The 18,256-nt window shown below is 42.6% G+C and overlaps 1 protein-coding gene across 1 annotated transcript; it reads left to right on the forward strand.

Annotated features, from left to right (window-relative positions):
• Positions 1-1,181: 1,181 nt before the first annotated feature.
• Positions 1,182-13,385, forward strand: LOC109162418. The gene is made up of 9 exons (XM_019311122.1): positions 1,182-1,603; positions 1,700-2,553; positions 2,638-2,762; positions 2,891-2,986; positions 3,076-3,193; positions 3,276-3,643; positions 12,062-12,341; positions 12,389-13,257; positions 13,377-13,385. The coding sequence occupies exons 1-9, from the start codon at positions 1,182-1,184 to the stop codon at positions 13,383-13,385; spliced, it is 3,141 nt and encodes a 1,046-aa protein (XP_019166667.1).
• The last annotated feature ends 4,871 nt before the right edge of the window (positions 13,386-18,256 follow it).

An 18,256-nucleotide genomic window follows, 5' to 3' on the forward strand; every position in this document is an offset into this window, starting at 1 on the left:
GCTTTGATTTGTGATCCCCAATCGAACAATTAGCAGCTGTACGGAAGAATGGAACCAGCAACGTTGAGTCCGGCAATGCATGGTGGTGACGAGGACCCACCGGTCCTCGAGCGAGCGGACGACGTGATCGAGCGGCTAACGCAGCGATGGGGTGATATTGCGATTGAGGATGAAGAGGAAATTGGTTTTGAGCCAGTGGGGGAGGGAGTCGGGGTGGTGGCGGAGGCGGAGGAGCAACGGTGGGTGTGTGTTGGGAGATTCCTGACAACGAAGGTGGTGAAGTTGGAGTATATGCGGCAGGTGATGGCCTCGGTTTGGCAACCAGTGTGGGGAATGCATGTTACGGAGATCCAACCGGGACTATTTATGTTCATATTCTATGACGAAACGGATATGCAGAGGGTCCTCGATGAGGGGCCATGGTCATTCGAGAATAGCACCTTGGTTTGTAAACAAAGTGAACCGGGTGTAACACCCGCAGCGGTTGAACTGAGGTCGGTGGATATGTGGGTACAGCTTTATGATTTGCCGTTGGGATATACATCGGATGCGGTTCTTGAACAAGCGGCAAACTTTATTGGCACATTTGTTAAAGTTGATGATCGCTATCCAGGAGCACCATGGAAAACGTTCCACCGGGTCCATGTAGCTATACCGGTGGAAAAACTGCTGAAACGAAGGATGAAACTGATTAAACGAGATAAATCAAGCTGCTGGGTAAACTTTCGGTATGAACGTTTACATAATTTCTGCTTTTATTGTGGTTTACTAGGACATGCCTATAAGTTCTGTAAGTTGGCAAGGAAATCGGGACTCACATCGGATAAATTTCCTTATACGGCGGACCTGAAGGCGGGGGGAGGTAACCGTGGGCCAAGGCAGGTGGGGGATCCGTGGTTAAGACCACTCGACGGGAAAGGGGGAAGTGGGGTGAGGAGGGAGGGGAGTGTGGGGGTAGCGGCGGTAGGGGGACGTGTGGGTGAAGGAGGGGCACGGGTTGGGGTTGCGGAGGAGGAGGGGGCAGGTGAGGGTGTGGTAATAGCGGCGGCGAAGAGAAGGAGGGGGGATGGGATGAGTGATGGTGGTGGCAGTGTAAGGGTGGATGTGGGGGATGTGGTGATGTTTGCGCTCTCAAAAAACGGATTTACGGCGGGTCCTGGTGGTCAGGCCCGCCCGTCTCAATGAGTACGATAAGTTGGAACTGTCGTGGTTTGGGCAATCCACAGACAGTTCGAGAGGTGGTGGACATGGTGTCCCGTAAGAAGCCCGATTTCGTCTATCTAATGGAAACAAAGGTAGATCGGAGTCACGCAGAGAGACTACGAGTTAAGATTGGTTTCGAGGGTCTATTCTATGTAGATCTAGTGAGGGGGGGTGGTGGCTTAGCACTATTATGGAAGAAAAATAATACTGCTAGGCTGTTGAGTTACTCAAAGAATTATGTGGATGTGGAGGTGGCTATAAGGGAGAGGATATGGCGAATGACATGTTTCTATGGGTATCCACAGAGACATAGGCGCAGGGAAGCATGGCAATTGTTGAGTGGATTGAGGGATAAGTCTACACTGCCATGGGTGGCATTGGGAGATTTTAATGATTTGTTGTACCAACATGAGAAGAGGGGGGGGGGGGGGGGGGGGGGGGGGGGGAATCCACACCTGGACAGTCTGTTGAGAGGGTTTGGGGACACTATTCATAGTTGTGGCCTGGTCCAGTTGCCAATGCGAGGTCATCAATTTACATGGGAAAAAGGGAAGGGGACTGATAAATGGATGGAGGAGAGGCTGGATAAGGTGCTGGCGTCTGCACGCTGGACTACACTGAATACTGAGGCATGGGTGGAGAATATTCTAACCCGAAAATCTGATCATTCGGCTCTCTTTTTGAACACTGAGGTAATGCGTGGTCGTAGATATGGGGGACCGAGACGGTTCCGCTTCGAGATGGCATGGGTCCATGATGATGGATGTCGGGGGGTGGTGGAGATAGCGTGGCGGGATGGAAGGGATAAGGGGCTGTTGATTTGTCAGCAGCATTGTGGGGGAAGGCTGATGCGGTGGGGTGGGGAACATTGGCATAAATTTGGTGACCGTATCAAGCAGTTGAGGAAGGAGCAGGATGAGATACGACACAGACGGGATTCGGCAGCATTGGCCGAATTTCGTGAGATTGAGGAAAGGTTATTGCAGTTGGAGATGCAGGAGGACGTATTTTGGAGACAGCGGGCGAAGCAGCACTGGCTGCGCGGTGCGGACTGCAATACCAAATTCTATCACAGGTACGCTTCTGCTCGTAGAAAGAAAAATTATATTCCTAGATTAAAAGATGATTTGGGTGCATGGGTAGAGGGGGATAATATGAAGAAAGTGGTCTTGGAATATTATACTGCTATTTTTACATCATCGAGTACTGAATGTGAGGATCCCATGCTCGAGAATTTTGCTCCCCGTGTGACTAATGAGCAGAACATTATGCTTCTCCGCCAGTTTGATTTGGAAGAGGTTAAGAGTGCTTTGTTTGCTATGTTCCCTGACAAAGCGCCAGGACCGGATGGTATGAACCCAGGATTTTATCAGGAATATTAGGATATTGTGGGGGGAGATGTGTCTGAGTTTATTGTGAATTACCTGAATTCAGGCTCACTGCCTGAGGGTTTGAATGATACTAATGTAGTCTTGATCCCAAAGAAAGATGTGCCTGAGACAGTAGCTGATATGAGGCCAATAGCTCTGAGTAATGTTCTATACAGAATCATGGCAAAGGTAATTGCTAACAGGATGAAACCACTTATGGGAAACCTAATCTCTGAGGCCCAGAGTGCTTTTATCCCTGGAAGACTTATTACTGATAATATTTTAATAGCTGTGGAGGTGGGGCATTACTTGAATAGAAAGCAGTGTGGAAGAAGGGGTGGGCGGCTTTGAAGTTGGATATGGCCAAGGCATATGATAGAATGGAATGGCAGTTCCTGAGACGGATGTTGGAGGTAATGGGTTTTGATGATCGGTGGATTAATTTGATAATGCAGTGTGTTACTACTGTCCAGTATAACATCTTGATTAATGGTGTTAATAGTGGGGGTGTAACACCAACAAGGGGGTTACGGCAGGGAGATCCTTTGTCCCCGTATTTATTTCTCATATGTGCGGAAGGGTTGTCTACATTGCTGCAGAGAGCACAAATGACGGGTTTGGTACATGGCTGCAGGGTTGCCAGAGGCGCCCCACAGATATCACACCTATTTTTTGCAGATGATAGCCTATTATTTTTTAAAGCAAATAATGGGGAAGCAGAAGTAATTAAACAGTGCCTGAGACGATATGAGGAACTCTCAGGTCAGAAGGTAAATTATCGTAAGTCCAGTATTTACTTTAGCAGAAATACCAGTGTGGAGGATAGGGAGGAGGTGGCGAATTGTTTGCAGGTAGACCAGGCACCCAATTTTGGGAAATATCTGGGATTACCATCTTTTGTGGGAAGAAACAAGAAAGCAGTGTTCTCATATATTGAGGACAAGATAAAGCAAAGAATAACCTCTTGGAACAAGAAATTTCTGACGCAGGCAGGAAAAGAGATTTTATTGAAAAGCGTGGCACAATCTATGCCTACCTTTTCAATGAGTGTCTTTTTGATTCCGGATTCAGTATGTTTATCAATCCAGAGAACAATGAACAGGTATTGGTGGGGCACTATGTAACACCCCGTGTTACGGCCTTCAATCCCGGATTAATTATTAAATTAATCCCGTTAATAATAATTAAATATGATTTAATTCGGTTAGGTTACCTTTAATTAATTAATAAAGGTCCACCATGAACCGTGGACCCTTGCCTAAATTAGAGTCCTAAGCCTATTAGGAATAAAGGAAGTAGGCCTTTTACTATTCAGACTACGATTAGGATTCCCTTTAATTAATTAATATGGTCCACTATGGACCATGGACCCTTATCCCTAAACCCAATCCTTAGTTCCAAAAGGAATAGAATTAGCAAGCCTATAATATTAGTTCCTAACCAGGACTCTTAAATATATAAATAGGGGACTTAAGAGGCACCTAGAACCCCCCACCATAATAAACGTTCCACCACCCCAAAGTGCTCCAAGAATCCCCTTAGAATAAATCAAGAAAGCAAGAAAGCTTAAAGAAAGACCCTTCATAGCCAAGGAATTAATTAAGGCTAAGAGGTAACCCATGTTTCAACAAAACCTATTTTCATAGCTATGATTTCCCCTTAGGGTTTCCCCCATATTATTGTGAATGGCGAAATTATGGTAATTATTATTGATGTTGATTTGATGATTCCATGGGGAATCTTGATAATCTTGATATTGGGAGTTTCTTGATAATTATGATGTTCTTGATGATTAATTGGGATTTTGATGATTATGTGTTGTTCTTGATGATTATGATGTTCTTGATGATTAATTGGCATCCTCGATGTTTATGTGTTATTCTTACCGAACCTTGCAACTAGAAGATGAATCGTATTCTCGTTGATATAAAAGTGATTAGAACCCTAGGTTGTATCGTATGATCTTATTCTTGGATTATCGGGTGGGAATTCGCATGTTTGGGTGTTGATTATGTTTAGAAAAGCATGATAGGTTATGTGCCGTTCGTTTCTCGTATTTGATCCGTTAATTGTCTACGTGTTGTCGTTAATTGCATTATAGAGTGTCTAAGCATGGTTTCGGGTTCCACAACGGTTCCCGGGGCGTAACGTGTGTGAAAAGAGTCAGTGGGGGGTAGGGGACCCGCCACCTACCCATTGCCGTAAACCGCCGTCTGGCAGCGGGCGGCCGGCGGGCGGGCAGCTGCCCGCCGGCGACCCGCTGCCGGAACAGTAGAAACTGGCGGGTGGCCGGCGGGTGGCCCACCACCCACCGGCTACCCGCTGGAATTTTCCCCAACTCGGGACCTCGGCTTCCCCGTTTGATGTTTCCCCGACCCCCGTGGTGTCCCAACGGACCCCGTTTGTCGTGCCTATGTCTAGTTGATATTTCGGGTACCGTTCATAGGTTTATGAGTCTATTATATTGCATGCTAGTTGAATTGGTATCCCGTTGACCTAGGTGGAAGGAGTATGAACCCTTTAGGACTATTCTTAGTAAGTGATGGATCACGCATAGGTTTTATTATACGTTTTCTCCCCCTTCCTAATGTGTAATGTGGGTTGCATGTGCTTGCTATGTGTTATGTGTGCGTGTTGTCCCAATTCGGTTGCGATCGGATTGGTTACTCCTGAGCTGCGGTTCAGAAGCCAGCTACAGTCAGATGGGAATTCCTGGCTGTAGTCGGATGACGGTATCCTGGGCTGCGGTCCAGAAGCTGGTTGTAGTCAGATGGGAATTCCTGGCTGCAATCAGATGACTCTTTCCCGAGCTGCGGTTCGGAGGCTGGCTGTAGTCAGATGGGAATTCCTGGCTACAGTCAGATTACACATTCTTATGAGCTGCGGTTCATCGGTCGGTTGCGATCGACCCCTCCGTGTTGCGATACGGGGCAGGGTGCTGCGGGGCCGTGTCAGAGCTATATGCGCTGACCCTCATGTATGGGCATGCGATTGGTCCTGTGGCGCCAACAAAGTGTGTTATGTGTTGTGATATGGATGAGTGGTGATTATGAGTGTCTTGGGGGATGTGACTATGGGATTTATTTTGGGGATTGTTCATGTTGGGTTATGATTATTGTTATGCTTTGCCCTATCTGCCTTATCTGTTGTGAACTGCATAACTGCTGCTTGTGTCTGGCCTTATCTGTCGAGTCATTCCCGGTTTTAAAGCTAGAGTTCGTAGGATATATTCTCATGCTCAAAATGGTTTTCGTATATCTATATATATATTGCTATATGTATTGTATTTCAACGCGTTGGAGTGGGTTACCAGCATCTCTCGCTGAACAGATATATTTGGCTTTCAGGCACAAAGGATTAGAGCACTGGAGCGCGCTAGAACTGGAGCGTAGAAGTAGTATAGTTTCCCTTTCGGCCTGCGTGCCATATTATGCATTTATATTTCAGAGGATAGTAGTTAGATAGCCTGTGCACCTGGGTTCTCTAGCCCAGGTGTGGCATAGCACCCCGTACACTTATGTTACGTTTTGGGATTTAATGAGATGTTACCTTTATTATTAAGTTTTAAATGTCTTGAAAATCAGGGGTGTTACAGTTGGTATCAGAGCCTAAGTTTGACCTAGGATAAGACTCTTAAGACCGGACTTTAGGACACTAGGCTTGAACTCTAGGTACTTAGGAACATAGGATCCAAGAATCTTAGGACGCGCAGTGAGATTGTGAAACCTACACATAACCTCCCCTCACTTCATCCCTCTCTAACTTAAAGGAACCTCCCCCTACGCTTACCACACCAGGTAAGGGTGCGAATAGATAAGTTTACTTCCACAACTGGGTAACGTACACTTACCCGATAAATCGCCTCGTCCTAACTCCCGTCAAAAGACTTGACAAGGACCCTGACCAAAGAAAAGGAAGATTTGGATGACTACTAAGAAGAGGCGTTACAGTCAGGACTGCTAAGGGGACGGACTGCAATACGCACCATCCCAGGATAACCACGATAACCCCCGAGTCAGACAAATGACATGCACCTTCCGACAAGTTGCCTTATCTCGGCGAACCCGGGTTGCGGCTACAACAAACAGGAAGGAGAACTAGGACACCTATTAAAGAAGCAAAGGAACGACACCATTAGTCGAATCCTTGGGTGCAAGGTAAGTACATCGCGACACCTTGCAACCCCACCACCCCAATTTAAAATATCATCCGCCCTGAAACCCCAGCATCTTGATACCCCTATTTGTTGAAAACACCCACCCCAAATCCTTAATTACCTTAAGAGAAAATTCGCAACCGTCATGACCTTGCTCACCCTTTGTTACGCTTAACCCAAACCCTCGGAAACCCTAAATTGTTTGCCCTTACTCTAAGCTCTTATCCCCACTCCGTTTGGAAACCCTGTTAAAAACGTAGAGCAGCATAAGGCCCTTACCCTGCCCAGGGGCGTGAAGAACCGACATTCATTGATTCAATATTAAAATAAGTTGTTAGATGGGAATCGGCGAAGTAGGTGGAGGTTACGAATGCGTATCACCCCACCCTTGCATGAAAACCGTGAAGGCTTCACGAGAAACCATAGCCTGTACGTACGCCACCGAAGAACGCCATGCGTTGACAAGAGCGGGCAAACAAATACGTTCAATGTGTCAGGGGCCCTCGCTACAGAAAACATCGTCAAATAGGTGCAACAGGCCGAACCTCGAGGAGGACATAAATCCTTGCTAAGAATTTCATCCACCAAGGAAGGGATGAAACCCAATAGAACAAGAAAGACTAACCCGAAACCCCCCTTACCCTTAAGAACCCTCGGCGAGGATTAGGAGTCAAGACCTAGGGGTTTGACCCACTAAACCGACTGGGTCCAGACTTCTGGACATCCGAGGGGAACGTGCACGGAAACCATCACGAGAATTCCCCTGGAAACCATAGAAACGAAGGGGACTTCGACACGGGAAGAGAAGATCAAACGAAAATCTTAGAATCAAACAAAGCCAAGGGAAAGGGATCACCAGTTCGACTGCACGCCAAAACCAAGCCCCAAACAGGCATAATCACTCAAAGCCAAGAGTCCTTAGCCCCTTTCCCTCCCCTTGCCAATCAAGTACCATTTCGTTAAAGAATCCATCCTATCACTCCAAACCTCGCTCTTGATCCCTCATTACAGACGAACCCGTACAAGGTGGCAACCTTCCTTCCTGTATTACGACCTTGAGACATCGACCATATCCGCCCCTCGACTTTGAAACCTAGCCCTTGCACTCCTTACACCCCTTTAAACCCAGACCAAGAAAACATAGATATATATATATATATGTATGTATATCTACCTCTAGAACTCGTGCTTAAGGATCAATGAACATTGTACGATGGGTCATCCTATGTATCCAAGTCCCTTTTATTGTGCACAAGGGCATGGGACTTGTCAGGACATGAATCTGTGCATTTTTGGGGTCTTTCCCGAAGGAATTGACTATTCCTAGTCACTTTCCCGCGGGTCCCCAACGGGTCCTTGACGGGACCTTGGCGGGTCCTTGGCAGGAGCTTGGCAGGCGGACGACCGCCCACCTCGCGCCCACTGGTACAATGTGTTGATTTCTTAACCCCTCATTTTATTGATTTGTGGCGCACTTGTGTGCCTCGATTGAGGAATGTGAGTCTTGGGTAAGGAACCATGGACCACCTAAACATAGTGTCCTACGTAAAAGACCTTGACGCACGAGACACCATCGGGAAATCACAATCAATTACATTGCACGAGTAATTGAAATCGGATCCTACGATACAACCGACTAGGGATGTTTGGCGTAAAGGATTGCGCAAACCAAGGAGGCGAGTTGGGAACTCGTACTAAGAACCCACGAAAACCTTAAAAGTCAAATGCTAAGGAGGGATCGGGACTCCTCCAAACCATGGACATCGTTCGAGCAAATCAGAGGACTCCTTACAAGTTGTATGGAATCAAGAACTACGTATCCCATGGTGCTAAGCAAAAGGGTGAAGAACACATTTCGCACCAAGACTTCAAGGGTCATTAAGGACCTACAAGGAGATGGGGTGACTCGTAAATTCGCCGAGTCATCCCACAACGAGATTTGGTAACCGACTGCGCTTTAAAAGAAAAAGGGCACGCAAGGACACCTTCATCATTAAGAATAACACAAACAGGGCACAACAATGCTGAACCTCGGGTAAGACATGAAGTCTTACTAAGAATTTCATCCACTAAAGAGGAGATGAAATTCAATAAGAAGAGAAATTCAACCCAAAATCCATCGACTCCCAAGAGACTTTGGGGAGAATTTGGGAAATGCACCCTAAGAGATTGGCTTGGTTGACCCAACTCGGTCAAGACCTTGGGCGCATTAAAGAAGTAAGTGTTGAATCACCACGGGAAATTCACTCGAGAAAGAAGAGAAGGATGACACCTTAGCCTGGGAAGCAAGGTCTAACAAGGATCTTAAAGTCAAGCAAGCACCAACACCAAGGAAGGAGGATCATCAGCTCGTCGGCGCATCGTGATCAAAGCATCTAACCAGATTATTCACTTGGGATCGAGAAACCTTAACCCATCCTAGCCGAATTCCTTTCCCTCCCTCGGAAAATCGGTCCCTTCCTTATTTCAAAACCCTTTCTACCCTTCAGACCCCATTCTCAATCCCATGTTTTAACGATTCCATACAAGTGGAAACCTCACAACCAAAGTTGCAATCTCGAAAACTTGATCCTAATTCCTGAATTCACCGTGTCCTCAAGTTTGAAACCCACTCTCTTAACCTTGTAAAACCTAATCGCTCCCAAAAACCCAACACACATAGGCGTGCAAGTATACAATTTCCCCGTGAAATACCTTCTCTATAGGACCACGGTTCTTCTCTTGACTCGTTAACCCTGCAATGATTTCCAAGCTTCGGGGACGAAGCTTCTCGTAAGGGGGGGGAGAGTGTAACACCCCGTGTTACGGCCTTCAATCCCGGATTAATTATTAAATTAATCCCGTTAATAATAATTAAATATGATTTAATTCGGTTAGGTTTCCTTTAATTAATTAATAAAGGTCCACCATGAACCGTGGACCCTTGCCAAAATTAGAGTCCTAAGCCTATTAGGAATAAAGGAAGTAGGCCTTTTACTATTCAGACTACGATACCCTAAACCCAATCCTTAGTTCCAAAAGGAATAGAATTAGCAAGCCTATAATATTAGTTCCTAACCAGGACTCTTAAATATATAAATAGGGGACTTAAGAGGCACCTAGAACCCCCCACCATAATAAACGTTCCACCACCCCAAAGTGCTCCAAGAATCCCCTTAGAAGAAATCAAGAAAGCAAGAAAGCTTAAAGAAAGACCCTTCATAGCCAAGGAATTAATTAAGGCTAAGAGGTAACCCATGTCTCAACAAAACCTATTTTCATAGCTATGATTTCCCCTTAGGGTTTCCCCCATATTATTGTGAATGGCGAAATTATGGTAATTATTATTGATGTTGATTTGATGATTCCATGGGGAATCTTGATAATCTTGATATTGGGAGTTTCTTGATAATTATGATGTTCTTGATGATTAATTGGGATTTTGATGATTATGTGTTGTTCTTGATGATTATGATGTTCTTGATGATTAATTGGCATCCTCGATGTTTATGTGTTATTCTTACCGAACCTTGCAACTAGAAGATGAATCGTATTCTCGTTGATATAGAAGTGATTAGAACCCTAGGTTGTATCGTATGATCTTATTCTTGGATTATCGGGTGGGAATTCGCATGTTTGGGTGTTGATTATGTTTAGAAAAGCATGATAGGTTATGTGCCGTTCGTTTCTCGTATTTGATCCGTTAATTGTCTACGTGTTGTCGTTAATTGCATTATAGAGTGTCTAAGCATGGTTTCGGGTTCCATAATGGTTCCCGGGGCGTAACGTGTGTGAAAAGAGTCAGTGGGGGGTAGGGGACCCGCCACCTACCCATTGCCGTAAACCGCCGTCTGGCAGCGGGCGGCCGGCGGGCGGGCAGCTGCCCGCCGGCGACCCGCTGCCGGAACAGTAGAAACTGGCGGGTGGCCGGCGGGTGGCCCACCACCCACCGGCTACCCGCTGGAATTTTCCCCAACTCGGGACCTCGGCTTCCCCGTTTGATGTTTCCCCGACCCCCGTGGTGTCCCAACGGACCCCGTTTGTCGTGCCTATGTCTAGTTGATATTTCGGGTACCGTTCATAGGTTTATGAGTCTATTATATTGCATGCTAGTTGAATTGGTATCCCGTTGACCTAGGTGGAAGGAGTATGAACCCTTTAGGACTATTCTTAGTAAGTGATGGATCACGCATAGGTTTTATTATACGTTTTCTCCCCCTTCCTAATGTGTAATGTGGGTTGCATGTGCTTGCTATGTGTTATGTGTGCGTGTTGTCCCAATTCGGTTGCGATCGGATTGGTTACTCCTGAGCTGCGGTTCAGAAGCCAGCTACAGTCAGATGGGAATTCCTGGCTGTAGTCGGATGACGGTATCCTGGGCTGCGGTCCAGAAGCTGGTTGTAGTCAGATGGGAATTCCTGGCTGCAATCAGATGACTCTTTCCCGAGCTGCGGTTCGGAGGCTGGCTGTAGTCAGATGGGAATTCCTGGCTACAGTCAGATTACACATTCTTATGAGCTGCGGTTCATCGGTCGGTTGCGATCGACCCCTCCGTGTTGCGATACGGGGCAGGGTGCTGCGGGGCCGTGTCAGAGCTATATGCGCTGACCCTCATGTATGGGCATGCGATTGGTCCTGTGGCGCCAACAAAGTGTGTTATGTGTTGTGATATGGATGAGTGGTGATTATGAGTGTCTTGGGGGATGTGACTATGGGATTTATTTTGGGGATTGTTCATGTTGGGTTATGATTATTGTTATGCTTTGCCCTATCTGCCTTATCTGTTGTGAACTGCATAACTGCTGCTTGTGTCTGGCCTTATCTGTCGAGTCATTCCCGGTTTTAAAGCTAGAGTTCGTAGGATATATTCTCATGCTCAAAATGGTTTTCGTATATCTATATATATATTGCTATATGTATTGTATTTCAACGCGTTGGAGTGGGTTACCAGCATCTCTCGCTGAACAGATATATTTGGCTTTCAGGCACAAAGGATTAGAGCACTGGAGCGCGCTAGAACTGGAGCGTAGAAGTAGTATAGTTTCCCTTTCGGCCTGCGTGCCATATTATGCATTTATATTTCAGAGGATAGTAGTTAGATAGCCTGTGCACCTGGGTTCTCTAGCCCAGGTGTGGCATAGCACCCCGTACACTTATGTTACGTTTTGGGATTTAATGAGATGTTACCTTTATTATTAAGTTTTAAATGTCTTGAAAATCAGGGGTGTTACACACTGGTATGAATGGGGGAATACACTGGAAAGCCTGGGATAAATTGAGTATACCAAAGAAGTATGGGGGAATGGGTTTCAAAGATCTGAGGAATTTTAATTTAGCAATGTTGGGAAAACAGGCATGGCGCCTACTCACAAGTCCGGACACGCTGGTTGCAAAAGTCTATAAGGCAAGATACTACCCGAATACCACTTTTGTCGATGCCAAAGTGGGAGGAAACCCGAGTCACACATGGAGAAGTATTATGGCAGCTCATCATATGGTAGTGGCGCGGGTACGCAGGAGAATTGGGGATGGTAAAACAACACTAATCTGGGGACACCCATGGTTGCCTGATAATCCTAGCCCCTTGATACAAACTGATATGCCTGAGGAACTCAGGCATGCTAAAGTGGCAGGTTTAATAAATGAACAAACTGTTACTGGGACACACATATTTTAACAGACTTATTTGAGGAGCAGGACGTGGATAGAATATTGAGGATACCTGTTAGTCCAGGATATGAGGACTCGTGGTATTGGCCTGGAGATCCCAATGGAATATATACAGTAAAAAATGCCTACAAACACTTTATGGGAGTTTATGAGCCCCCGCCTGGGAGTTTTGAGAAATGGACTAAAATATGGGGAATGAAAATTCCCCCGAAATGGAAGACTTTTTTGTGGAGAGCAATCGGTGATATTCTTCCAACAACTAACAATTTGATTATAAAGAGGGTGGATGTGGATCCGACATGCCAAATGTGTGGATTGGAACATGAGAATGTTATGCATACATTCATCAATTGTGATTATTCTAGACATGTGTGGAATATTTCAGGATTGCCAATAACAAATATTGTTGGCAACTCATTCCCCGAGTGGCTAACAATTGTGCTTACAATGTTCACAGAGGACCAAAGTGCAGCGGTGGTGGCTCTGCTTTACTGCTTATGGAGGTGCAGAAATTCGGCAGTATGGGATGGCACACAACCACGCCCTATGGCGGTTTGGAGGCAAGCCACGGCGGCATTACAATCTTATCGCCAAAACGGGACCCGTGGCACGACAACGCCGCCCGTGGCCACGGCGGAAACCGGCGCCACAACCGCCCCACGATGCTATGTAGATGCAGGGTACAGGGACGACACGGGAGAAGCTACATATGGTATTGTGCTACTGTCTCCGGAGGGATCGTTTATTGCAGCAAAAAATGGGAGACTACCGAATTCTTTATCACCATTCATGGTGGAGGCATTGGCATGTAAGGAAGCTCTATCCTGGCTTTTGGAGAAAAGTATAACAACAGTAACAATTGAGACAGATTGTTTGCAGGTGAGGAATGCGATACGGCAGAGTACACCAGATATAATGTCCTATGCTGGAGTAGTAATTGATCAGTGTAGGAGTTTAATTTCGTCATTTAATTATGTCTTAGTTAACCATGTTTCTAGGCAGATTAATGCGCATGCGCATACTCTAGCTTCGTTAGCTTTTATTCAGGATCAAGCTATGTACTGGGATTCTATCCCTCCTGACTGCATTGCAGCTTTGATTCATTAATACAATCATTCAGTGGTTGACCTTCAAAAAAAAAAAAAACAATATTTATACCTATGCTTCCTAAGTGTTTTCTTTTTATTTTTTTAAACTATATTTTTTGTTTTAATACTTGCCCCCATTAAAAAAAGTTTTCGGGGTCAGCCCCTGCCTTTTAGGTACAAATACGTAACCTTTATTCTATATTCTTGGAGCAACACAAAACTAGAGAGCTTATTATAAGAGGCAAATAAATTCCAGATGCTTTGTCGGACTAGGGTGAGGGGGCCCTTAAGGTTGGGGTTAACTATTTGGAAAGAATAAGTGGCAAATAAAGTTAGGTGTATATAATTTTATTTAAAAAAAAAAAGTTAGGTGTATAAATATGCAGAAATACTAGTAGGTGAAGAAGAAAATTGGGTTGGTGAAGCAATGCGAATGATGGAGCTTCTTTTATAGTGGAGAGAGGTCCAAAGTGATGTGTTGGGAATGGACGAGCAAGAAAGTCTAAGTTTATAGCTTTTTTTTGTCCCCACTGTCATTTTCCATTACCTAGTGATGCAGTTGACTCTGAAACGAAGATTTAAATTTAGAGTAAATTTTAATTTTGTTCATGTGATTATTGGGGTCTTCTTAATTGCAATTTACGAATTTTAAAACTGTTAATGGAGAACTAAGAGCTCTCTTATGTGAATGGAGAACGAAATCATGGTAGCGAGACAACCTGAAGCCATGGATGTTGTCTTTCCAGAGTTACCAACTATGCATTGTCACTCTAGCTAAAAACACATGGCTGGATTTTTGCCTCCGATCTCGCCGGCGTCACACAATGCGCTACGAGTACCACTCCTAAAAGCATATGTTTTGATTTGACGATTATGCCCTTACATTTAACACTCATTGATAGAAATTCTAACGGAAGACTATAAGTGGTTAAAAATGAAAGTCAAGGTATCTATTGTGGTCGAATTGAAAGTCGAGGACTAAATGGAGTACTACCCCAATAATGAGAGGACCATTTGTGGTATTAACTCTTTAATTAATTTAGAATTAGATGTCTATAATGCCTTTATTTAAAAAAAAATTATTCATTATAAAAAATTTAAAAAAAGATATAATTTCTTGCAAAGGTTACAGGGTGACATTTGTGGACCAATTCATCATTCCCCTGGACCATTTCGGTATTTCATGGTCCTGATCGATGCTTCCACCCGATGGGCACATGTGTGTCTGCTGTCCACTCGAAACATGACATTTGCAAAATTCATGAGCCAAATCATTAAGTTGAATGCCCAATTCCCGGGATTATCCTATTAACTTCGTCCGGTTTTCGGCGATTACTATATGACATTGAGCATTAAGGCGGAGCATCAAGTACCTTATGCCCATACCCAAATGGTTTAGCTAATTAATAGCGTTACGACTTATTGCTAGACCATTTATTTTTTCAAAAATCCAATTTGCCGGATATTTGTTGGGGAAATGCAGTATTCATGCTGCTGCTTTAAATCTTAAAATCCGGAACACTGCATATCATTATTCCCCCTTACATCTAATACGTGGTTTTCAAAACAAACATTTCCCAAATCTGCGTTTCTATTTTTATGAATGCAGTCCAATCTATTACATAACAACTAGAAAGTATCCATCTACACCTAAAGCCCCTGAAAGAGTCGCGATGGATACGCTCGCTACATGAAGATCAATTCACGGCATTAGGGGGAGGTATGATCAAATTTAAATAGAATGCCGAGAAATTTCGTGAAACGAAATGATCTTCAAAAATTAAATCCACGTACCAATTAGATTGAACTAGAAGTTCAGAAAGAAATCTGCCAAATAAATTTACTTCATAAAAGAGTGACTAGGTCCTATACACATTCTCCAAAATTGGACCATATATATCTATCGATACTCCTTAACGCCAGAAGTGCGGGAGATTCATTGGTATAGAAAAATAAAGAATCCACAAACAACTAGATCTAGTAATGAATCTTTGTCACTCCTAAAAATCTTAAGAGCTCTTGAAAATTCTTAAAACGTTATATCTTTAAGACAATCGTTCAGACGACGAGAAAACCCAGTAAATTTATAGGTGCACCAAATAATCATAATATTGGGTTGCGAAACAACCAGATATAAATATCTTTGGGAAATGGCTATAATCTGATTAACTTCAAAAATTACTTTTATATATATATGGGAGAAATTCTTGAAAAATGTTATAAGTTGTCGACAACACAATTGCCTTCAAAATTGCTCATTATATGACAATCTAGATCCAGTGCTAGGTGCCAGAAGCGCCTAGATTGATTAACGTATAAAGAGAGCAATTAAAGGCATAAATAGTTCAACTCGCTAATATATTCCTTTTATACACCATTGAAGTATTAACAATGTTGGTTACAAATGGTGTTTGTATGAAGGAAAAACAAGAATGCATGATAAGGTGGTGAGATATAAAGTGAGTCTGTAGCCTAAGAGTTCACGCAGAAACCCATAATTAAGTATACTCTCCCATGATGAATATCATTAAAAGTTCCGCTACATAATTGACAGAATAATAAATTTAGATATGCAACTTATTAAAGTCATGACCTAGAAAGTATGGGTCATTAGACACTAATGTTTATCTGAAAATCCTTGATGGATTTATAATTCTAAAAAAATGAAAGAAAGTAAATATCACAACATGTTTGTTGTTGAAGTACAAATGTTTTGCTTAACTTAAAATAGTGAAGCGGTTGATTGAGTAATTTCCTCTTAAAATAGGAAATTATAGAAATGAATATGTACCATTAGGTATTTATTAAGGGGCTTATTGTAAAATAAAGGAGATGGAAAATCAAGTATTATCGACCTGTAGATCGAGCATTTCCTTAAAATGAAATTTCACATACTATTTAGTCTATGTCCAAATAATTTCCCGAAGTAGATAAATATCATTTTTACCTAAAAGGATAATTCAGGACCAGAAGTCCGCTACTTCAGAACGTCATTTTTTGAATACCTTTTCGTTGAGACCGAAAATTCCCAAATTCGCATCTTATTTTGTAAAGAGTGATTTGGTGATTCTCCTAGAAAGAAAGGGAAATGATGTTAAATAGTATCCATTAATATCCTTAAGGTATAAAATACGTCTTTTGAGAAGTCATTTGAATATTGACATTATGTTAAATGGCATGACTTGAATTGATATCAATTTAAGCTTTAAGCATCTTAAGCCTAAATGATAACACTTGTTCTTATAGATATACTTTGTATATTTTCATCTCGTCATCACTTTAATATGATCTCGCTTTGTCATAACGACTGTTAAGTTATGAGATGAGATAAGGAATAGTAAATCAAGGTACAAATATCCATATTGATGCTTTTTGATATGAAGTCATCATACTTGGGACAAATAAAAACGTATATAGTTTTCATGATATAAAATATCCTAATCCACATGAACTCCAGAAGAGTGATAAAATATTTATCTAGAAGATTTGCTCTAGTGACAAGTTAGCAAATGTATACCTACAAAATATCCATAAGACTGATGTGCGTAGGTTAAGAAAATTATTTGTCTTCATGGGGAGCAACAAAATATAAAATATAAGTAATTTTATTGGTTCAGATGATCATGAGAAATATGATAAATTCTAATGACAATCCTGAAGATTGTACTATATCCCCTCTCTATACTCTATTCAAACAATGACTTTACTTTAAGCTTTGTAGAACTTGAAGATCGTTATCTTCAAGGGGAGACGGAAAGTACATTCACTTGAATCAATCTTGTAGATTGGCTCTTAAAAGACTAACAATTGTGCTTTTTGCAACATATACATACCATGTACTCTTTTCCTCACTAGGTTTTTCCCATTGGGTTTTTCTAGTGTGGTTTTTAACGAGACATGAGTATGATATAGTAATGTCAATGAGGGAGTTGCAAATAAATAAATACTTAAATAGACGAACCCTGAAATCCTGAAGATTATGCCCTGAAGGCTTACGGTTGTACTCTTTTTCCCTTAACTAAGTTTTTTCCCACATGGCTTTCTTAAGTTAAGGTTTTTAATGAGCCAATCAGTACCATATATGATTTTGCAAATATCATGTACTCTTTTCTTCAACTAGATTTTTTTCCACGTGGTTTGCCTAGTGAAATTTTTAATGAGGAATGAATGTATTCAAATATATTATTCATACACCTTGTACTCTTTTCTTGTCTAAGTTTTTCCCACAGGATTTTCCTAACAAGTTTTTAACGAGGTAAGATCATAGTCAAATAATGTCCAAGGGGGAGTGGTATAAATATATGTACTTAGTGGACATTATTATGTAACGGACATATTTAAATTCCCATTTATGTTTCCCGTTATAGTATTATTATTATATATATAATCTCTTGTAAGATGTATAAGCTTAGTTGGCAAAATGGAATTCTTACTCTCTTTTCTTCCCTATCTCTTATATTCTAAGATTACTTACTATTTCCAGTGTATTACCATGCAAATTACCCTGCAATTCACCGGTTAAGAGTTGATAGGCCAACGGGCACAAACAACAAATTACAACAATTAGTTATATTATCTTTATTTTCTACAATTCAAATATTCATTACCTTCAAATTTATTAATTTACTATATATTCACTACATTGTCCATTGTCTTCTTTTTACATTTTCTTGTAATTAAATATCAAAGTTATAATACAAAATTGTTGAGTTTAGCTTAGTTCATGCTGTATGGAAGAGGAAAGAACAGTAGAGTGCATTGAGCTCTCAATGTTTACAATGGTGATGAGA

The sequence above is a fragment of the Ipomoea nil genome, unplaced genomic scaffold (assembly GCF_001879475.1).
Source record: "Ipomoea nil cultivar Tokyo-kokei standard unplaced genomic scaffold, Asagao_1.1 scaffold2942, whole genome shotgun sequence".
NCBI lineage: Eukaryota > Viridiplantae > Streptophyta > Magnoliopsida > Solanales > Convolvulaceae > Ipomoea > Ipomoea nil.